General features: G+C 32.9%; 3 protein-coding genes across 3 annotated transcripts; 1 reads left to right on the forward strand and 2 right to left on the reverse strand.

The window, feature by feature from the left end:
* Positions 1-528: 528 nt before the first annotated feature.
* LOC126720955 (probable aspartyl protease At4g16563) lies at positions 529-2,320 on the reverse strand. The gene is made up of 2 exons (XM_050423900.1): positions 1,252-2,320; positions 529-1,150 (listed from the first exon to the last, which is right to left on the reverse strand). Exons 1-2 carry the CDS (start codon positions 2,190-2,192, stop codon positions 682-684), a joined length of 1,410 nt encoding a protein of 469 aa, XP_050279857.1. The 5' UTR covers positions 2,193-2,320; the 3' UTR covers positions 529-681.
* Positions 2,321-8,888: 6,568 nt separating this feature from the next.
* On the forward strand, positions 8,889-16,549 carry LOC126720964 (transcription factor E2FB). Its single transcript, XM_050423905.1, has 14 exons — positions 8,889-9,376; positions 12,716-12,908; positions 13,100-13,159; positions 13,317-13,402; positions 13,475-13,563; positions 13,674-13,728; positions 14,327-14,379; positions 14,489-14,539; positions 14,666-14,714; positions 14,819-14,884; positions 14,978-15,054; positions 15,216-15,432; positions 15,789-15,855; positions 15,981-16,549. Exons 1-14 carry the CDS (start codon positions 9,173-9,175, stop codon positions 16,109-16,111), a joined length of 1,398 nt encoding a protein of 465 aa, XP_050279862.1. The 5' UTR covers positions 8,889-9,172; the 3' UTR covers positions 16,112-16,549.
* Positions 16,550-17,335: 786 nt separating this feature from the next.
* LOC126720973 (uncharacterized) lies at positions 17,336-18,839 on the reverse strand. The gene is made up of 3 exons (XM_050423918.1): positions 18,473-18,839; positions 17,672-17,863; positions 17,336-17,589 (listed from the first exon to the last, which is right to left on the reverse strand). Exons 1-3 carry the CDS (start codon positions 18,704-18,706, stop codon positions 17,431-17,433), a joined length of 585 nt encoding a protein of 194 aa, XP_050279875.1. The 5' UTR covers positions 18,707-18,839; the 3' UTR covers positions 17,336-17,430.
* Positions 18,840-23,222: the final 4,383 nt, after the last annotated feature.

Below are 23,222 nucleotides of genomic sequence, written 5' to 3' on the forward strand. Positions count from 1 at the left end.
ATTTATTTGTTCTCTATTTTATTTTGGGATGTTCCAAAATATTATCATGTTTCTAAAATTAAAAACCATTAATTTACTAATATTTCTATTAGGCCCCTACTTTATTTTCAAAACCATTTTTGATAAATTTATTTAAGAGTAGTTTTGAAAACTTATACATTTTTATATAGTAGACAAAACAATAAATAATATTCTCCTACAAAGTTAGATTTTTGAAATAAGACAAAAAAATTGAAACGGAGGAAGTATTTTATTTTTTCTTTACTTAATTATTGCTTTTTTCATCTTTTTCCCTAAATAAATTCAGGCTCAAATGTTGTTTTCTTCTCTCACTAAAAGTTAAAAATTTAACGTTTAACTTTAACACACCTATGCTACTAGTGCTCAGTATTGGGATGAAGAAGACTGAGTTCCTGGTAATTCTAAAAATCTACTGGATCTAGAGGTATTCGTATTACCAAATTATATATATATATATATATATATATATAGTAATGCCACCAAACAAAAAAAAAAAAAAAAACCCTCTAATTAGTAATTACTTATCATATCCGGCCATCTTATTTTCATTTTATAATCAAAGCTTAAAAATAAATTAATCTGAAACTTAATAGTACTTAATACTATTATACTACTACTTCATCTTCATGCATGGATTAGCCACTGAGGAGTACTGAAGGATCAGTTGCATGACTGTTGGCGTCGAAACCCAAACCTGTCATTCCTCAAATCAAACTCCACGTGAAAATTCTGCATCTGAAAGTTCCCCAATATTATGGATGGCCCACCCACCAAGTCTCTCTCGCCGGCAACCCCATCCGTCACCACCGTCAAGCACACCACTCCGCCACTTCGCTTCTCATCTTCCCACGCCATTGCAAATATATTCTCCAACGGCAATGCCATCTCCGCCCCTCCCTTGAAGTGAAACCTCAGCTCTGGAAACGACACCGTTTTCATCTCCTTTGACACGTTGAAACATGGCCTTAACCCCGTCATTGCTTCCACTCCCACCGCCCTCACTTGCTTCTTCACCTGCCTTCTAAACTCCGCCGCTACCAGCTCGAACACTTCACGTGACATGAACGTGAAGGTGGTCCCGGAGTCCACGATGGTCCCACCGCTTCCATCAAGTTGCGGTGATAAATACCTATATCAAAAGAATAATGGTTGAATAATTAAATTTACTGTTTTTAATGGTTACAATGATCCTGAGTTAATTTAACAATTTAGTATCTATCAACTATCAACCTGTAGGGAACCTTGACGCGCTGCCCTCCGACGCTGATATGACGGAGAGCCACGTAGTAGTAAACAGAGAAGGCAGGTTTGTCAGCGAGTTTAGGATTCTTGACAAAGTCAGTGTAGCTTAAGCTCAATCCCTGACTCTTTTTGGAGCTGTTGTCGAGAACTAGCGAGCTGTTTGCCGTGGTTTCGTCCAAATGGTGGGAGAGAAAGCAGAAAGAGAATTTACTAAGGCCCAATTGGCTTGGCAACGATAATAAGCCACGTCCAAATCCCACAATACCGGCGGGTTGGAAAGAAGAGAAAACAGAGCAACCGACAAGGAAGTCATGTACGGTATTGTTAGGAAGGTTGAGGGTTTCGGAGAGAGTAATGCCGCCTGTGGAGCCTGAACCGTAGAGGATGAGATATGGAGGGCAGATCTGAGTGCAGTTATTGGAGCTTTGTTTGCAATCACTGCATTGAGTATTAGAGCGGTGAATCCAAGAGCATTTGGGGTTTAGACAGCCTAGGATCTTGGAGGAGGAGGAGAGCTTGGGAATGAATGGTAGTATTGGAGATTGGTGTGGGTTTTTGGTGGAGCTAGAGAAGGAGCAGTTATCGCAGCGGTAGTGGTGGGTGCAAGGGAACCAAGTAAAGTCGCTGCCAGTGTCAAGAAGGAAAGGGAGGGTTTGAGAAGGAGTGCCGAAGCTGAGAGAGATGGAATAGGCTCCATAGCTGTGGGAGAAGATTGGGGTTGTTGTGGTTTTGGTGGTTTGTGGATTTTTGAGGTGGTGGGCTCTGGTTAAGGAAGATGAGGCTAAGTAGTTGAGGTTTTGGTAGGGAAGGGGAAGTGGGTATTTGTGGAAATGTGAGATTGGTATGGTGGTGGAGGAGATTAAGGTTAAGAGAGAGAGTAGAGAGAGGAAGCAGAGCAGAGAACAAGAAGAAGAAGAAGAAGCAGCCATGATTGTTTTGGGTATGTGCTTTTTGGCTTTTGAGAGAGAAATTCTAAAGCTGTTTGTTTGGGGATTATAATGGAATGGTACGTACTACGTAGAGTTATTAGTTACACCTATGGAGTGTGAGTGGTTAGGTTAGAGTGATAAATTTGTAGCTGTGAGGTTTTTAAGTGATTCAACTGTCCCTTTACAATTCGCAATGCATGTGTCTAAATCTAGATCTGGATTTCATGTGCAATATAGATAGGGTCAATCAATGTTGACAAGGGGAGGGCCCGAGTGCTTAGACATTTTAAGGTTTCTGATAGTTATACAAGCTACAACTTTCACTTTTCCAAGTTCCAAGTAAGTTGACAACAAGCACAAGCAGTTGTAACTTGTAAGGTTTAATTCATTTTTATTTATGTTCCTCATAAGTAAAGGGTGTTTTTTAACCATTTAGAGTGAATTTCAAGCTAAATTTTTTTTTTTTTTTTTTTAATTTCTCAGGGAATTTTGAGCTTCAATGCTTTAACTGTTTAACATCACTTTTTCAATTGATCTTAATAAATTTTTACAACAATTTTATATTAAATTCTAAGTGACAAGTTGTTACCGGTTATAATATGCGTCTAACATTAACATCATTTTTTTAATTACTGGTAATATCTTGCTATTTATGATTTATTGTGAAATTATCATGAAAATGTGTTAAACATAGTAGCATTACTCAATTTATCAAGTTATATTGTAAAATTTGTAGTAGTTTTAACATTTTCTTTTTTTGAATCATTATCATTCATCATTAAATGAGTATATTAGATTCTCATAAACTATCAATAACTTAAATAGATAGTAAAATGATGCTAATTAATATTTTGAAAAAAAATCATTAGATACTCCTATAATACAATGACACATTAAATTTCAAACAACTAAATTTTCAATAAATTGTAAAAAATTAAGAGTTTTATAATGAAATTATGTTACAAAATTTAAAAGATCTTATTTAAAAATAAAAAAGAAGAAACTAGAGACGTTTTTTACAACAATTGTAAAATTTATTATAATAAAAAAATAAATTGCATCCGTAGCATTATTGAAAAAGAAGAAAAAAAAAAGCACCTATAATTTTCTTCTTCATTTATTATTGGTGCGACTTAGTGGCACAGACCATAAATTGTTTGTGGGTGTGAGAGAGAGAGAGAGAGAGAGAGAGAGAGGGAGGATGTACTTAGAAATTAGAATCTTAGATTAGGCACATGGATAGCCTTTTTTTCTTTTTCTTTTTTGATAATGGGCACATGGATAGCCTGTACTCATGAAATGTCACTTTTTAATGGAGGCTACAAAGTTTTTTTTTTTTTAATAAATATTCTATCTTCTTCTTGATTAAAGTTAAAATTTTCAAGACTTGGCTCGTTAAATAAAATAGGCTGATTACCCAAAAAAAGATGTCCAGAAACAATGATATAGTCTCTAAAAAAAAAAAAAAAAAAACCTAACCCTTAAAAGGGCAGTCATATATCTTTTAAAATGTTAAAGTAAGAGCAATGTTACAGCCACTTATCTAAGTAATCTTGCATGTTTAACAAAATCCAATAGACAAAATATCACAAAAATTAGGAATGGATTGCAAATATCTTTTTATATATATATATATATATATATAAAATAAAAATTTTACTCTAAGCTAAATTAAGTGTATATATATAATAAATTCATTCCTGGAGACTATAACTCCAGCCATTGTACCCCTATCATACAGGAACTTAAACTATCACTCAAGTTGAAATATCCACACTAGGATAGAGTAGTCAACACTTTATGGTGTGTTTTGAATAGAGAATTTTAGCTAAGTTTGGTGCATAATAGAATTTAAATTTGTATCAATTAAAATTATCTATTTGGTCGATAAAGAAATTTAGACATGAGTTGAGAGCTTAAAATACTTTTACAAATTTTACATATTGAACTATTTCCAAAACTCCCCCAATCTTCAAAAACAGAAACAAAATCAGTAAAATGGATCTAGTCTCATGCTCTACCCAATCTCCAATAACTTAAGCTTATCAAACCACCATAGCAGATATGTTTCAATCCAACTCAGCTTGCAAATCATCTCCATCCTCTCCCAACTTTCCAAACTCATAATCAAACAATCTACAGCGATTTCACATTTACATTGCCATGGCCCATGCTAGGTTCACCTTTGCCATCTTTAGTCGCCATCTATTGTCCTTCCCAAGGAAAATTGTCTTATTCTCTAGTGTGCATCGAGTCTAACATCTCCATAATGAGATTGTACACACTCCTACGATAACAAGAAGTATCAAATCGTCATCAATCATATTGAGCACGAGTGCATCATTAGCGGTTGTGTTATATTTTATAGGATTTTAAATAATGGGAAGTAATTAGTTCCACATTTTATAATTTTTTGTGGATTTAAAACAATTTATTCATCCAAACCCATTGTTAATGTCACTCAAAATTCCAAATCACTCTACGTCAGTACAATTTTCATGATCAAATTAAAAACAAAATAACATGCATAAAAAGGAGGAAAAAAGTTTAGTTGCATTTTTGTAGTGCGTTTTGTGCAATGATATACTTGAAAATGAATCAAGTTGTTTATGAACAACTTGAGCTTTATTTGGGAAAAAACTTGTTTATATTTGTTTATTTAGCAAGCAAGTCAAAGTTAAGCTCAAGTTTAGGCTCGATTATTGAGCGAGTCAAGTTTAAAAATAATAATTTGTTCGTGAACAAGTTCGCGAGGGCTCAACTTAACTGTATATAATATTATATTTTTATACATATACTTGTCCAAAAATATATTTATATAGATTTGAATTTGAATTGTATAAGTTTATAAATAATTTCAAACAATATTAAATTATTATTTGTAATTTATTGATAATATAAATAGTCACTTCATAATAAAAAATCAAAGATCTGTGAAGGAGTAAAACATTTAAGTTATGATTTTACTATATATAGAAAAATAATAAATTTATCAAGTAGCTAGTAAACATGCATGTTCATGCTTACTCGACAAAAAAAATGAACCAAATAAAATAAAATGAATAAGCTTGAACTTTTATTACTTTAAACCTTTCATTCTTTTCTTTATGATTATATTTTCAAAATTAATATTTTAAATGGTTAAGTGATGGGCAAGCGTCCCAAACCAATAAAAGAAACAGGAATGAACTTTGTATCAGATCCACACTTCTAAGTTCTAACATCGAAGTCTTACTGTCTTAGCATAAATTTATTACGATTGTTGTTCCACCTATTCAAAGGAGTATTGCTTGTTACTCCCTCGAGTTCAGGGGAAAGCAACAATGCATGTTTAGATTATGAATTGCTTAGTCTACTTAGTAGCTAGCCATATGCAATACAATGAATTAAAAATAGGTTAGTGAGAATAAAAATGACAGAATAAAAGCAACCATGGGATATGAAATACACATAGAGGAGCATTGCTTTTATGTTAAGAAAAGTTAATCAATACTCTAAGAACATTGATTTAGTAAATATTTTAAAAAAATTTTAATGGAAAAAAAAATAGTTAATTGTTTTGAAATTTGTTATATTTTCAATAAAAATAATGTTAAAACTTTTCTAAAATAGTTTATTAATAACTGTTTTAAGAACACCTGTTAACATGACCCTTTATATTATAACCAATATATAATAGCACAAAAGATAAACAAAACTTTGAACAAAAACAGATCAGGATTAAAGTTAGCTTTAAAAATCAACTTTAAAAAGGCATCAACTTTCAGTTTTTAGCTTCACTTTAAAAATAAATAAAAAAATTTCTATATAATTTTATTCATTTTCTAAATCAATATATATGTTTCACAAGTGTGTAGAAGCCCATATTCGTGGTCAGGAATCAGGATACAGACCGCAGGAAAGTCCAGCCCACGAGAGATAAATACAACGGCGCCCTAATAAAGTGGCGCCTAGTAGTAGTGAGGTTGGAAAGTGCTGACTACTGGCTAGTGCTTTCTGGTTGGTGGGACGGTACTTTTGTCCATTGTTATTTCCAATTACGCGCCAAATACTCGCCACTTCATTTTCCTTAACAATAGGCGGGCATCGCCGATTCGAACGAAGTTGGAATCACATCCACCTAATTTATTATTATTATTATTATTATTATTATTTTTTGGATGGACCTAATTTTATTTTTGTCGTCAACCAAGTGCTTATTATTCTTCACATCTCCTCGAGAGCTCAAATAACTCGCACTCATACCTATCTGCACCCTAATCACTTGGCTAAACTAGTATTTTTTTCTAATGCCAAAGCCAGCGATTGATATTCTTTAGTCTTTAGTCTTTAGTCATTTTTAGCTTGGTCAGGCATGACTTTTTTTTTTTTTTTTTTCTCTTTTATTTTTTTTTAAAATCTAAATCTTAGATTTTGATTCCAATGAGTTTATTTAGTAAACTTTATAGTTGTTAAATAAATGATTTGGATTTGAAATTCTTTTACACCAAAATAAATTGGTATTTTAATCCAATGATAAAGAATGAAGTGGACACCATTAATTCAAATCATATAATGTTTATTAAAAAGAATACATATATATATACACACATAAGTTTAATACAAGCTTTTTTAATTTATCAACTTAAATTTATATTCTTTCTCAAAAAAAAACTTAAATTAATTATATTACTATTAAACAATTTCATAAGTTAATGAAACTTAGATTTTTTTTTTCATTTTTTTTTATAAACATGATATGATTTGAATTGATGACGTTTTCATAATGATTGCCTTTTATGATTAGATCAAATTACCAATTGCTCTTCATAAGAATCTAAGGCCATATATAAAAAAAAGAGACCCCTAACATATAATATATTAATTCTATTTGTCTTATAGTTATAGTATAACAATAAATAATTTGTAGTCAAAAATTAATTCTCTTACTTAGAATTAAAAATAATAATAAAATAAGACATCTTCAATTGGCCTATAAAATGCTTTATTTATCTGTCTTGCAATGTAAAATTTTTAATTAAGCCCAAAATTTTGAAAAATTGAAATTATTTGTAAAATATTATACTCTTTTCAAATATTCATCATTTTATTATTACATTTTATTTTATTTACAGTAGTTTAAGATTGTACAAATTTTCAATCCCCCACATATTTTACTCTTCCTTTCTTTCTCTATCAAAATTAAAGTTAGAATAATAGTTTTTTTTTTTTTAGCAAATTCATTACTGAAATTTATTATTCAATAATTGAAGTTCAACATTGCCAAGAGAGACATTAAACATCTAAAATATAATATTTATTATAATACTGATTGTTTCAATACTTTAGAATTAAGATTTTAAAAATATGCTTTTATCAATATATGAAAATAGTCCAATCAATGTATTAAATTATATAAAAATGTTGAATTATATTAATAATACATTTTACATTTGTGTCTAGCTCTAAAATCTATTAAGTTGGCCTAGACTAGGTCATATTTTTGCGGACTGTGAATTCAAGAAAGGTTTGAAAATAATCTATTTGAAGTTGAATTGAGATATTTAATAGAAATGACACTATTTAGAATATACTATTGTTCAAAATTTTATATTTTATATTTAAGGTACTCTACACATATGAAAAAAACTTCATAACAATGTGGCCATATTTTGCATGAAATACATTTAAAATGCCAATATCAATGTTAATATTTCATGATTTTGGCATGATCATATCAGTATTAGTATAAAGAAACCAATTTTATAGAGACTAGAATTGTTAAAAAAAAAAAACACACACACAATTATTAAATTAATGACTTTGCAAAGAAGTGTTGAATGAGTACTCCTGTTAGGATATTGGAAGAAACTAATGATTATTTTATAAAATACCTTATTTTGATTATTGTTGTAGGCTAGTTTGGTATCTGAATACAAGTTATTTTAATTTATCAACTTAAACATATATTCTCTAAAAAAAAAAACATAAAAATATATTACTATTAAACAATTTCATACGTTGCACGATCAATTAGTTTTTATTTATTTATTTTTATATCTTAATAAAAAAGTTTGATATATAAAATTGAATTAATAATCTTGATTTAATTCAAAATTAATATTTGATGGTTGGCTTTACTAACAATTTAATATAAATTATACCAATCAAGTTACACCCAATCTAATTAAATGTTAATATTATATCATTTAATAGTTTTTTATTTAATTAATATCTTAAAAAATCATGATTGAATTCCATTTTTATTCTTAATAAAATATATGCATCAAATATCGTAAATGATATTTATAAGTAGAAAAGAGTACAAAAATACAATAAATTCAACCGTTTAAATAATTATTTTTAGCATGATCATACTTATCAAATTTCGTAGGTGATATTTATCGTTGGTGATATTTATAAGCAGAAAAGAGTATAAAAATACAATAAATTCAACCGTTTAAATAATTATTTTTGGCATAATTATTGCCTATAGAAGTAGGGGTGCCCAAAATCAAAATAAGAAACGAACACATTGCCCCACCGAAGCGGTTAAGACATAGACATGAAATGGTTTTTTTTTTTTTGCCTTTCTTTAATATTGAATTAAATATGGAAATATGCGGTAATAAAAATAAAAAATAAAAGAAAGGAAAAAAACAAAAATAGTATTATAATGAGTGAAATTTTTATAAGTGCTTCCCTCCACATCTATATCCGAACTAAATTCCCTCCTTGTTTCTGTCCTTTGTTTCCCTCGTTTTCTGCTCTCTTTTCTCTCTCCCGCTTTTTTATTTTCTTTCATTCCAAACACCTTCTCTCTCAGATCCCTACCCACTCTTCCTCTCCTTTCCCTCCAATTCCTTTCATTTTCGCTTTCCCTCTCAATTCCCTCCAACTCTCCACAACTCACGAGCTAATTGCTTTTTTTTCCTCTTTCTTACAAAACCCTCAAACCCCATAGCCCGACTCGGCTCGATCGATCTTGAACCGGGCTCTCGATGTCGGGTCTGCAAGCTCCGAACCGGTCGTCGCAGCCACAGATGGGTCAGATCATGCAGCAGCCGCTGAGGAGGCAGCTTCCGTTCTCGTCTTTGAAGCCGCCGTTCGCTGCTCCAGCTGACTATCACCGCTTCTCTGATCCTCGCCGCGGTGGTGCTGCCGATCACGATGTTGAGGCCGAGGCCATCGTCGTTAAGCCTCTCGTGAGTTTTTCCCGGTTGTATTAAAAAGATGGAATTTTTATACAAAAAAATTTGTAGTGTATTTTTTAGTAGTTTGTGAATGGAGAAGAGAATTATGTTAGGATCTGGTTGTTTTGTGAATGAGATGAGTTATTGAGGTTCTGATTTGTTGAAATTAGTGATTTGAAAATTCTGAGTTAGTTATTGGTGTTGGGAATTGTCGAATTTGTGGAACAAAAATTGGTACTTTGACTTACTAGTATGGGCTTTTGTTCTTTACATTTATGAATTTCAGCTTGAGGTGATAGTTTTTGTGTTATTTTAAGAGTTCAAGGACTAGGTGAATTAGTAAAAATGGAATCTTGTTAGGTGGGCATTTGTTTAATTGTGTGGTTGACCATGTATTTCATCATTGTCGTGTTTCTTAAACTTTCTTGTTACTTGTACAACATGAAACTATGATTCTGATTGTGATCAATGACGCATTAGTTGCCAAATGCTCTTTGTGTCTTGAAGATGTTTGAGTCTTGCATGAGAGAATGGATTTATTTTGACTAACACTTATTTACTGATCTGTTTGTGTTGCTATTTATGCATGACTGCCTGCTTTATTTTTTACTAACAAGTTTCTCATTCAAATTATAGTCTTCTTTGGTGCTTGTTGGGGTAGCAATGAGTTGAGGTTTTTGGTTGAATTTCAGCTATGGACTATGGCGTGTTAGAGCATCTCCTTATGTTGCTTTCTTATATGTGGACTATAGTGAAGGGTAAAATTTTAACATCAGATAATTTGAATTAAAAGGGGAATCATTATTAGGGATTGGTTTAGTATGTGTAAGTCAAAGAGTGCTGGTAATCCAACTTAAGTCCCAGCTTGTGGGAACTCAATTCGAGTGGGAACATGCTACTTCGCCCTCACCTGCTTTAGATTCAGATCTTTTAGTCTTGTTGGAGTGTTGGACAGCTTGCATCTTGTTTGATTTCATTTGTATTCTGTTCTCTCTTTTAGGGTGTCTTTCTGTGTACTTCCAGTGTACTTGGGCTTGACCCAAATTTATCAACTTTTTTTTTTCTTATAATTTCTTTTGAGAGAGGTATCTTTGGCTTCTCAATGTAGCCACACAATGCACATCCTTGCATCATGGCTGATAAAATTAGATTGAATATCCATTTGCAAAAGTAATTTTAACGAGTAGACACATTGAGTTTAGTATAGAAATTTTAATTGCACGGAGTTTGAAATGTCTGAATGCTGAACACATTTGCTAGAATACCTTCCCATTGACAAATATTTTAGATTTACATCTTTATGTAGCCATAAAATTTTTATCCTTGTACCATGGTTGCTATGGGTGTAGGGAACATCTGTATTGATGATACAAATGTTTGGGGTGTCCCTCTCGATGTCCAAATCTATAATGTGAGTTAATTACATGGTTCTGGAAGGGACTGAAAGATCTTCTACTGTATCATTTTACATCGATACTTTTACAAATTCAAAGTACTGATGCTAAATGCTGATTATTGTGTGATTGTCATTGTAGCCATTTTAATGTTTAGAAAACATATCATTGGTTGTGCTGGAAATGGATGTAATGGGTGCTTCCAATTTTGAGACTTGTTTGATTGACATATACCAATCAAATTCACTGCAATAGGCTTGTTAGTTGTGACACCAAAAGCTAGGCCAAACAAAGAAGTTTTTGTCTGCAACATTGTTGTGTCTGAGATGGGTTTGTAAGTTAGTGCAAAGCATTGATTAGAGGAAAGAAGAATTTTCTGTCACCCCTAGAGAAATCATCCTGCAATACATGAGAATCATCCTTTAAACATCTTATACTTTATTTTAGAGATGGGTGCCTGTTGATAAAATTACAGCCAGAGCTCTCACATAAAAGGGCTTTTTATTGGGTCTTACATATTCAAGTATGTGGGCCACACACCTCCAAAGTTCCCTCAATATCAATACCCCTATTATTTAAAAGCCCATTCAAGACCCAATCTTATTGCAACTCATATTTTATTGTAAAAATGATCTCAACCAAATAAATTACAGAAATATATCTTACATCTTCTAAAGGACATCAATGTAATCTGTTATTACCCTCTTTATTAAAAAAAAACTTATTGATGTATTCCTTGAAAGCCTATTTAAAAGGCTCTAATAAACATAGAAGGCATAATTTTGAGTAATACAATTTTATGTTGGAAATTTTCAATTGTTGGGTTCTGATTTCTAAGTTTTTCTACTTGGTGCTGATTCTTTAGTTTTTCTGCTTGGTGCTGATTCCTAAGTTTTTCTGCTTGGAGCTCATTCCAAGCAAACCCTTAGTGTTTATTCTTAGGGCATATCTGTGTTTTTGGCCTATAAACTAATTATGCGAGGTTAATATCATGTTTTTTTCCTCACACCTGACTCTTGCATTTAGCATGCAAAATGCTGTTGCTTCTTGCCTCACTTTAAATGTTCTTTCCCCACACCTTAGGTGGATGTATCATGCAGTTTGAGGCCCTGAAGGATTGACGCTTATGGAATCTGATGTATTACAGTTTTGGTTGTGGTCTCATGGGCTATATGTCATAGGGTAGAATCTATTGCGTTGATTCTCATTCTCACCGGAGTTCTTGGGTTTGGAATGAGCAAATAAGAGGTCCCACTATAATTCCAGTGTGTTGTCTGATAAGCGTGAGAGTTGATTGTTGAATGACACATTTATTTTTACAGAGTTCAAGATGCTTGGTTGGTTGGGTTCCCTTTTCTGCATGAAGTATTAGAGGTCATTCTATGTGGAAACACTATACTTGTGTCTGTTAACTAATCATGCAATGTTTATCCCATTTCCTTGTTTCCATTATTTTATTATATAAGTTACTTATCAACATAATTATTTTACTATGAGTTTGCTAGTTAGAAAATTAAGATATTTAAGGAGTTTTCCATTGACCAATCTTAGAAGTTTAATACATTTTTAATCTTTAATGTATGTTTATAATCTAGAATGATGAGATTCTTACAACGCAATGATCTTTCTGTTGACAAACATGGCTATCTTCATTGTTGCTACTTTTGTTTTGGGTTTCATTTTTGAGATATCTTACCCTTTTAAATGATGTTTTTAGTGAATCTCCTCATTTGATAGGTTAAGAAATGGCTAATTTCTTTCTAGTTGTATAGTCCAACCTCTTGAAAATTACGCTGGTTGTGAATTTGTTGATTTTTGCCACCCAGCATGTATGTTTTATGAGCATTCTTTTATCTTGAATGGAGCGTAGAATTCTTGCTTTCAATTGAATTGTGATGAAATATATTTGCCCATGTTTCTAATTGTGTTTTGGAAAAACCAAATGGTTTTTTATCAGCAATTAAAGCGGAAGAGTGAGACAGCAGATTATGAAGCTGACTCTAGTGATAGAACAACTGTTCCAGGATTCACTGAAGTAATTAATAGTTCCCTACAGACACCTGTATCAGTAAAAGGGGGAAAGGCAAACAAAACATCAAGGCTTACGAAGTGCAATAAGTCTGGACCTCAAACTCCAGTTTCAAATGTTGGTGAGTACTAAAACTTATTGAGCATGCTTCCCATATTTATATTTCTGCACATCGAATGTTAAGTAGGACCAGAAGGTGCTAGTAAGAATTCTCTCAATTAGCATAAACTATTCTGTTTCTTTCTGTCTCCATTGGTCCTAGCAGAGAGCATTAGATACATTCACTGAATAACTTTCTGTAAAATTTGGCAGGTTCTCCTTCTGGCAATAATCTCACTCCAGCTGGTCCTTGTCGTTATGATAGCTCTCTTGGTAACAGAATATCTACTTATTCCTTTGTTGATTATGTTATATTTTATTTTACATTATTTTTAAACTAAGCATGGTTAACATTGTTATAGGCTCTGTTTGTGGAACAGAGCAAGTGCATGTTTAAGAGTGACAACAAAGTCCTATGATTCTCATTCAGGTCTCTTGACAAAGAAGTTCATCAATTTGATCAAACATGCTGAAGATGGTATTCTTGATCTAAATAAGGCTGCCGAAACTTTAGAGGTGACTATTTTTCTCTCTGGTTCAACACATCAATTGTTGTAAAGTTCTATTAGTGGAAGATTTCTGCTACAGGTTCAAAAGAGGAGGATATATGATATAACAAATGTCCTGGAAGGAATTGGCCTCATAGAGAAGAAGCTCAAAAACAGAATTCAGTGGAAGTATGGAAAATTTCCCAACTTTTAAAAATTTTATATTTGTTATTTTAAATTTTGAGTGTATTCTCTACTGCACATGAAGAGTTACTCAATTTGATTGATTGTTTGATTAGGGGACTTGATGTCTCAAGGCCAGGAGAGGTTGATGAAAACTATTCCAGTTTACAGGTATGCAAAATAGAGAAATTGTTTCTTGCCTTGCAAGCATTACAGTTGCTCAGGCTCTGCATGACTCTTTGAAGAGTATGTGTGTGCATGAGGGTTCTTAATCTTCTTGTTTTTTATTTGATTTTATTGTTTCTTTTGCGAGTATGAATTTCCAACTCTTCTTGGTTGATTTGATATAGTGAAGCTACTGTGATCTATATAAATATAAACTAAAAAATGCCTTGTATGCCAATCATTTGGAATTGGCACGCCACATCTAGTGCCATAACCCATTAAAAAAAAAAAAAAAAAATCATTGGCCACAGTGTTTGCATGCACCAGTTCAATCCACATTCTTTCCAGAATATTGTCCTTGTGGCAACTTTAGTATGAATCCTGAAAATGAGTGGAAAGGTGAAGTTGGCCTTCAGTGTTGAATAAGGCTTTTGACTTGAGTTTAGTATCTCTGCATCACCATGTAAATAACATTGAGATGATGATCAAATACAGTTTGTCTACCATGTGCATAAATAATGAACTAATGATTGCATATTTTTGAAGGTGAAGATATCTTTACTTATATTTAAAAAGGCCTTATTATCTTTCTTTTAATCTGTAGGCAGAAGTTGAAAACCTTTCCATTCAAGAGCACAGATTAGATGATCAAATAAGGTTATGTAGCTATGCTTTCTTAATTATGATCTGTTTTATTTTATTAATAACTTATTACTATTATTTTTTTTGCTTCCATTGGTGTGCTGAGGCTTCTCATCTATTGCAGAGAAATGCAAGAACAATTGAGGGACCTGAGTGAAAATGAGAACAATCAAAAGTAATTTTTTTCTCCTTTACCTCCACCAAAAATCCATTCACTTTTGTGATGTAATTTCAGTTTTTTGGGTCCCTAATTGGCAATCATTTTAACTGCCATGCTTATCTAACCTTTGTGCTGTGTTAGGTGGCTTTTTGTCACTGAAGAAGACATCAAGGGCTTACCCTGCTTCCAGGTATGTTTTTTACTAATGTTATTGTATATTCTTGTTGTTTGGTCACCTTGTGTTTTCCTAAAATAAGCTGTTATCTAAATATATATAGTAATTGCTTCTACCAGAATGAAACATTAATTGCAATTAAAGCTCCTCATGGCACCACTCTGGAAGTCCCGGATCCTGATGAGGTAATTGAAGAGCAGAGAAGATTGACACAAGAAGTTCATTTTGTGTTTTTACTTGCAAAATTCTCAATGCAACTTTTTTCTAATTTGTACCAGGCTGTTGACTATCCCCAAAGGAGGTACAGGGTAGTCCTAAGAAGCACAATGGGTCCTATAGATGTTTACCTTGTCAGGTATTGTTCCTTATACTTGGTTACAAGGCCGTTGCATTTTCTTTAGTCATTACTGTCTTCCTTGCACTCCCAATCCTAGTGGAAGTAGTGATAATTAAATATTTGAGAATTCATATAATCTGACACTCTTTCTCTCCATTTCTTACCATCCATCATTCTAGTCAATTTGAAGAGAAATTTGAGGAGATTGAGGCACCTTCAGACTTCCTGCCTAGTTCAGGGCTTAATGAGAACTCATCAACGGCAGTGGTCACCGAGGAGAGCAGAGGAAAGGAGATTGAAATGCAGGGACAAGATGCTGAGACACTCTGCTCAGATCTTAATGCCTCTCAGGACTTTGTGAGTGGAATTATGAAGATTGTTCCATCAGATGTTGATGTAAGTCTGGTTCTTGATTTCTATGGGTATAATAGCTTTTTGGAAGATACAATCTGCTATAAACATTTTTTATTGGTTCTCTGGACCTCCAAAAAATGATTGAGCAGAAGCAACAAGTTCTGATTTCTCAAATACCTATTTAGAATAAGATGACATTAAATTACTGAAGAATGGATTGGTTTCTGATTACTAAGTGCCTTCTTTTTGGTTGATTCTGCTTGCTGAAATATGTTATAATAATAACTTCATAATTCACAAAAATCAGATTCCACTACCAAATTGTTGTTCAAGTCATGTTGAGTTTGTTTTTATCTCTGATAAAGAAAGGAATATTTACAATATTTTTTTTTTTTCAGAGTGATGCAGATTACTGGCTTTTATCAGATGCTGATGTTAGCATCACAGATATGTGGAGAACAGAACGTATCCTCCCAACCAGATGCTCACCCCTCCCCTTTTTTGTTTTTGTTTTTGTTTTTTATTTTTGTCATTTGCCCTGTCTTAATATCTTGACAGTAAGTACTGAATTCCTTGATTCTTGATGATAGCGGGGGTAGAATGGAACGACTTGAGTACACTTCATGAAGATTATGCCATGGCTAATATTGGCATACCACAGCCCCAGACTCCACCATCGAATGCAACTGAAGGGCCTCCTGCTAACTCTACCAGAAGTTGAGACCTTGGAAAGTGTATGTTGATGAATCAAATTGTGGATACAAGGACTTTAATGTGATGAGAACCTATGATGTCCAACCATTCTCATTTGTTTAAAACCCTGGAGGTTGGAATGAAGGTCCCCAGGAGATGCCTGCAGGAGGTTCCCAGAAAAAGTGCAAGGAACTATTGGATGGAAGATGGAGGTAGCAGGTTCATTGTACAGTTAAGTAACATATTTGATCTGTCATTTTGTAGTTAATAAAAAAAAGAAGAGAAAAGATAGTACCATTACTTGTTGGGTACACCCTTGTATATTATTACAATTCTTGGCTTTACTGTATTGACTAGCTTGACCTCTAGGTTGACTTGGCAAGTAATGAAGAGATGTATTTCATATGATTAGAAGTCAAGAAGAATAAAGGAAAAAAGGGATCAATCATCCGGTTTGCTACTTTCATTTTTAAGTATATGATGACTTCTAATCATTTTTGGTAATGAAATGGCCATAATATATGCTATTATGCTGCCTGATTTGTGCATGGAGTTTTTCATCAGTGGGCTGTGGCAGTGAACATCTGGAAGTGAAAGAAACATTTGGGGGCTGGAGCGGGACCGATAAGATTGTTACTGCTCTCTATGCATAACATATTACTTGTCCTCGTAATGGAACTTGGCATGTTAATGAATAATGATTCCTCAACTGCTCATATTCGGAGGCATTTTGAGCATGAGTCAATAGTCATTACCTGCTTATTAGGACTGCCAAAAAATTTAAAAGGGGATTTTTGCAAATGATAATAAATGCGACTGAATTTGATTTTCAAGAGTCAGCCATTTCATGTAAAATTTTTGAAGAGTAGCATCCCATGAAGATCTAACCTCTGAGAGTCGTGCTCTGGTGGTGCCAACATATAATAACGGTCAGTTTACTGCCTTCGGTATTGTACTTTGTAAGCTTGTTCATGTGATAATTTTTATTTTTTGGGATAATTTGTTCATGTGATCCTTAAGATGCCACAAATTGGCTATTGGTTGTTTCACATAATTGTTTTCTAAAGTTATAAACTCGTGTTTCAAACCTTTGGTAATTCTCGGAATTTGCTTTGTTTTGGAATTGGAGTGGCAAGTAAAACAATTAAGAGTTGTTAGTAAGAATAATCTCATCATGAGGTTCTGAGCTGGACTCTCTCTTTGGTTCTTAAGGAGGAAGAGAAAAATTCATACAACTTATTCAACAGCAATGGACTTAAACTAGTGAAAATTCATTTGCATTATAATCTTGGCTACAGTAAGTTACATGTGAAACATAGCTTGTGAGCTGGGAAGCACCAAAAGAGGCTAATTCTGTTTTTCAACTTTCTTTCCTATCCACCTAGCAACAATGGGAGTCAGAGCAACTGTAGGAGGAAATCTTATTGGAGATGCGGCCTTGTGTGCGGCATATGCCAAGGCAAAGGTACCAACTTTCTCCCCGGTCGCATCAACTGAGATCCCCACCTGAAAGTATAATACATTCAAAAACCATATTTCGTGTAAAGTCATTTTGCAGTTCGTGGAAGTCTATATATTCTGCACTCACCTTTTGTAGCAAGGATTGGACATCAACGCCAGCGTTGATTAGTGAATAGCAGAGTGCGAAAGAAATCAAAGAGAGAACAATGGAGGTGGCCAAGTAGGCTCCTCCATACTTTGTTAGCAGTTCTTTGGCTTGATCACCCTTTGATTTTGTTTTCTCATCACCTTCCTTTTCTTCCTCTTTAGAGCTGAATATCTGCAGACATCACCACATTTTTAAAGACACTGTCGGTTTGGCAAAAACTTTTTTCTTCTAATTTTTTTGCTTATGTTACAAGTTTTTAAAGTTTCACTTTTTCAATATAGTTAAACCAACTTTCAGTAAAATAAGCAAATAGACTGTCAACAAAAGAATTCACCCCTACTATTTCATTTCTAAATTTGTGTCTTATCTTCCTATATACAGGCCATCTTTGATTGCATTATCAAAAACAGAAACGAGTCATATAGATTATAGACTAGAGTTTCCCTGGCTTCAAATATCCTAAGATTATCAAACTTTTTTTGTGATCTTTTCTGGGACAGATGTGCCAATGGTTGGTAGAGGAACTTTTTCCATCAAATTTTTTACACACACACACACATATATAAACATGTAAACTCTGAAAATAAACGCACAAGGACCCAAGTCAGCATGTTAGTATTAGGACTTAGGAGTGCTACTCTACCATTTACAATGGAGAATATGAGTAGAGTAGCCATATATAAGCCCAGTATTGAATGAAAATGGGAATTTTTAGAGCTCCACAAAGTAGAAACAAGTAAAAACGAAAAGACATATATGGAGAAGAGAAGAAATGGGTACCTTCCAGAGACCAGCTTCAAGGCCATACTTCTTTGTAATTTCTTCAGCTGAACCTGAAGATGAAGAAGGGGTTTTAATTTCCTCAGTTTTTTCTTTAAGAGCTCTGACTCTGAAGCGCTTGAAATTGGATTTGGAGAGTGGAATTGAAGCAAAATTTCGGATTCTGAGCTGCCCCTTATTGAAGAAAGAAGCAGAGGGTAGAGTAAGAGAAAGGGATAGCATGGCTGTTGCCATTGTTAGCCAACCAAAGGTTTTTATTTTTTTGGTTTTGTATTTATAAGGTATTCAAACATTCCTTTTTTGATACCCGTAAATTCAGAAAGAAAGAATAAATATCTTACAAAATTTCTGAGAGAGAGAAATTTATACGTGTCAGAACCAAGCAACGATGAAAGACAAGGTCGATAGTCCATATATAATAAGATGATGACATTAGGATAAGACGACAACAAAGAAATTAGTTCTTTATTACTTTACTGCCCCCACAATGTTCAGCTATTTTCAATTCAATTCTAAATAGTGACTGAAGTGGGCCTGAAGAGCAGTAAAGGGGTATTTTGGTCTTTTTATAGGCCTTCCGACACCCTCAGGAAAGCTATGGTCATGGGCCTCAGCTTGGACATGAGTATACTTACCAAAATGGGCCTGGGCCTGGTCCGGATCCGTTAACCCTGTTCAAAACCGAAGGATTAAATTAAATATTACTATTTTTTTATTAAGAATTTTTAGGGCAGTGAAAAAATGGAACAACTCGGACTTGACATGTTATATCTAATGTCTGTGGTTTAAATTCCACAATTTTCTTATCCAATCGACCTTCAAAAAAAAAAAAAAAAAAAACCATTCTCTTTCTTTGATTCTCACTTCTTTCACTCTTCTCATTTTGTTTTTTCTTTGTCTGATTCTAGCGAGGATTGATCTCTCTTTATCATCATTGTGGCTCATTTTCATACCTCTAGTCTAGGAATCTTGCTTAACATTTGTTGACTTATAGATCACTCAACTCTCTTTATCAAGACCACCACTAAGATTAAATTTTTTTTTTTTCATTCAAAGCAACCCTAATAGTAGAAAATAAAATCCACTTATTTGATATCATCTTGATAGAATAGTGGATATTGAAGGCTTTAGAGCTCTACTTTAAGTTTTCTAGAAAATATAATGTGATGGCCATATTGATTGAATATTAATCTGAATTAGTGGAGTGTGTAGATGTGTGTTAAGTCCTACATTGGATATAGATTACCTTGATGATGGTAAAGGTCACGGGATGAGCATGAGAACCATAACTAAAGGGAATTGGATTTTTTGATATCCCCTTGACCACTTGATTTGGGGGATTTTTTTTGTCAATTTTTTTCCCTTTCTAATTTTTTGTGTGATTAATAGTTTTTTGCCATGTGTCCCACTTTGTATGTCTATTTTTTTTAATTTTTAATTTTAATGTAATGGTTCATGTTAAATTTTTTTAAAGTTAAAATTATTATCACTGAAGCATTCTTTTACATAAATTGGATAAAAATTAATGGGAGTAGATAGAGTATATAAAGTGAACATTTTTAATAATTTAGGAACAATTTTTTTTTTTTAAGTTTTGAGAATTTCATTCAAATTTAGGGATGAAAATATTTTTAACCATGCCTTTTTTTACCCTTTTTTTTGTGTTCTTAAACTTTCATAAATTTAATTTTTCATTTCTAAACTTTAAAAGGTTTGTTTTTTGTCCCTAAATTATAGAAAATGTGTTACTGTTATCATATTTCAATTTAGTAAGTTCATTTTTCATTCTCAAATTGTAGTAACAAGTTCTTTTTATTGTCCATATTTTCATCCTTAAACTATTAGAAAATTTTCTTCAAAAAGATTATGGACGAAATATGAATTTTTTAAAATTTAAACACAAAAAAGCAAAATTCATGCCAACTTTAAGGACAAAATGAATGTTTAAACCTTTTATTTTGGTTCATACACCAACAAAGAAAAAGAATCTAATAATCACCAATTAATTTGGCAACATAGGTCAGAACTAGGAATGTAAAATAAATGGGAAAATAGGGAAATTCTAATAATCAAGCCAACATAAATCAAGCTTGGGAATTTTAACGTTAAATTTAGAAGATTAAACTTAGAAGTGCCATGTTTATCACACATTTGTGTGGATGCACACACTCTACACAAGTGTCCACACAAATGTCCACACAAGTGTGTAACAAGTTTTCCCCAATCTAGAATTCCAAAAAGGTGAAAGAGGTTGTTCCTAATCCAATCAAATTCTAAATGGCGTGAAACAATATTGGTCACGTACTCCATCCTCAATAATGTAAACCAACCTAATCTATCTATTCTTCTTGGTTATCTTTTTGAGCAAAACTTTTAAAGTAACCGAAATTTAAACTCCTTGATAGTTGAGACTCTATCCACAACGAATCATTTCAGATTTCAAAAGCCCTTTCAAAATTTTCCATTTCAAAACAATAAAAATAAAACAACCCCATTAGTCTCTTCCCACTCATACATCAAACCAAAAATGCCATGGATTCTCTCACTACTCAATCCGGAAAGTTTACTTCCAGAAAACGGTTTCAAAGCAAAAGCTTTCCAAGGACAGTCCGCGAGGAGACAGCCTTTGCAGCTGCCAACAATTCAGAGCTTGCAAACTCTTCAAATTCGCCATCATATACTTCGCTGAAAGAATTGTTGCCTCCATCATCGGAGATCAGAAGGCGAAAAAGTATGTTATCAAGACGTTTTGGCATGCAATCTGCTCATGAGATTCCAATAAGTAATTTCATTGTTCAGAAGGCTGCCTGGGCTTACTTGCAGCCTTCACCACCAGTCTCAAGCTTCGTGGCCGGTAGTAAGTGCATTTTGTACCTTGTTTGGGATGAGTTCAAGCTTCCGGTGCATACTTGTCTTAACTTCATCAACAGACATGTCATTAGGGTAATAACATCCGCGTTTGATAGGCTGTTGGGAGCTATTCATCATCTGGATCAGCATGCATAAGAATTAATGTTGCTTGAGGTTCAAGTAATAGTCAAGTTATAGTGACACTTTTTGTGGTGCCATTGTCTATCTATCAGAAGTGCTAGATTTTAGGTAACAAGTTACCTGCAAAAGTGCTAGTGTGAGACGATCTTATTGATCCGTCCGGCTATCATCTAGGCCTTTTAATGTATTTCATCTTTTTAATTTTAATAAAAATTTTGGTTTTGCAGTTAAATCTTGTTTGCACTGACTATTAGATCTTCAATTGCGTAGCCTGTGGCTCATATTTTTTCTTTGAGGGAATGTTGTGAATTTTGGCTACTTAGCAATATAGTGAAAAATAAAGAGAAAATAGAGTAAAATCAACACTGAAATTATGTGATTTGGGTAGTGTGTTTACATCGACGAACTAAGAAACCCTAATTTAGGGACGGAGCTAGAACTTGAAGTTAGAGGGAGCGGCATTGTTATTGGTTGCGTGCAGTGACTCTAACCTCCAACTTTATTACTTAATAGCTAATGGTTTTTTTATTTTTTTATTTGTGTTTTTTATTTCTTGTAGAAAAGTTTGTAGTTATAATAGTACTTTTAAAAGAATCAATGATATCGTTAAGGGGGTAAAGTGTAATTTTATATAACAAAATTGCTAAAATTGATACCTATGTATATATTAATATTTTTTTTTAAAAAAATAGGGGAGCCATTGCCCCCTTGTCCAAGTCCCCCTCCGTTCCTGCCCTAATCTAGTATATTAAAAATTATCGAATATATATACCCTTACCATGGTCCACTAACTAGAGACCAATGTTATCAAAGTATGAGCTACCATTTCTCTAACAAGACAAGGAACAAACAAGATTTTGTGAAGAGAGCTAAAAGATAAGTTTGCAAACACCACCCTGGTGTGTGAAATGGGGAATATATGCATATAATAAGGGATTAGTCAAACTCAAATGTTCTAATAATCCTAAACACTTATATTAAGGGTTTGTCTGGATACTGTTTATTACTGAAAACTGAATACTGAAAACATTGCAGCAAAATAATTTTTAAATGTGTGAATAATGTCATGGAACCCAATTTTAATGAAAATTTTGTTGAATTAGATAACTTGTAGGTTCCATAAATAGTGCACAACATATATGTTTGTCCCGATCGAAGTGGATTAGTTCTTTTCTCATCTCCATCAATGTAGATTGTAGATTAGTAAAGGTCAGCAGTATATTACCCATGACTGTGTTTCAGGGTTAACCAAAAATAAAAAATAAAAAAATAATTGCGCTGTACTTTACTTCAACAGTGTTGTACATCCCTACAAATAAAAGAAAATCATGTAGCATTCCAAAATGGCAAACTGCAATAGTTAATGAACATGTCATATACACTGACTAATATTAGAGTTCACTAATTGATGGAAAATGTAAGCAAAAACATGGTATATCAAACTTCACTCAAAAGTTAAAAAAGAAAAAGAAAAATGATGCAAGCTATACTATTCATAACACACTATTTTTTATATATAAAAATAACATACCATTTTTATTTGAAATACATGTTTATATATTTTATATTATATAATGAGAGTGCATGTGAGACAATAAAAAAAATGTTTATTTTTTATATATTGAACGTGGAAGTCATATCCATAGTCATCTTTATTTGAAATAAGAGATTTATTTTATAATAACTAGTGTGTAACCTCGTGTATATGCATGGTATATTTAAAAATAATTATAATTACGCCCATATATATGATTTAGAA

The sequence above is a fragment of the Quercus robur genome, chromosome 1, assembly GCF_932294415.1.
Source record: "Quercus robur chromosome 1, dhQueRobu3.1, whole genome shotgun sequence".
Taxonomy (NCBI): Eukaryota; Viridiplantae; Streptophyta; class Magnoliopsida; order Fagales; family Fagaceae; genus Quercus; species Quercus robur.

Bases quoted from the DNA above. Each gene is read 5' to 3' on its own strand.
- LOC126720955 (XM_050423900.1), bottom strand. From the start codon at position 2,192: ATGGCTGCTTCTTCTTCTTCTTCTTGTTCTCTGCTCTGCTTCCTCTCT. The intron at 1,151-1,251 runs GTTGATAGTTGA...CTTTTGATATAG, and splicing joins CGCGTCAAGGTTCCCTACAG to GTATTTATCACCGCAACTTG.
- LOC126720964 (XM_050423905.1), top strand. From the start codon at position 9,173: ATGTCGGGTCTGCAAGCTCCGAACCGGTCGTCGCAGCCACAGATGGGT. The intron at 13,160-13,316 runs GTAACAGAATAT...ATTCTCATTCAG, and splicing joins TCGTTATGATAGCTCTCTTG to GTCTCTTGACAAAGAAGTTC. The intron at 13,564-13,673 runs GTATGGAAAATT...TTGTTTGATTAG, and splicing joins AAAAACAGAATTCAGTGGAA to GGGACTTGATGTCTCAAGGC.
- LOC126720973 (XM_050423918.1), bottom strand. From the start codon at position 18,706: ATGGCAACAGCCATGCTATCCCTTTCTCTTACTCTACCCTCTGCTTCT. The intron at 17,864-18,472 runs GTACCCATTTCT...TGATGTCTGCAG, and splicing joins TTGAAGCTGGTCTCTGGAAG to ATATTCAGCTCTAAAGAGGA. The intron at 17,590-17,671 runs GTGAGTGCAGAA...TTATACTTTCAG, and splicing joins TCCAATCCTTGCTACAAAAG to GTGGGGATCTCAGTTGATGC.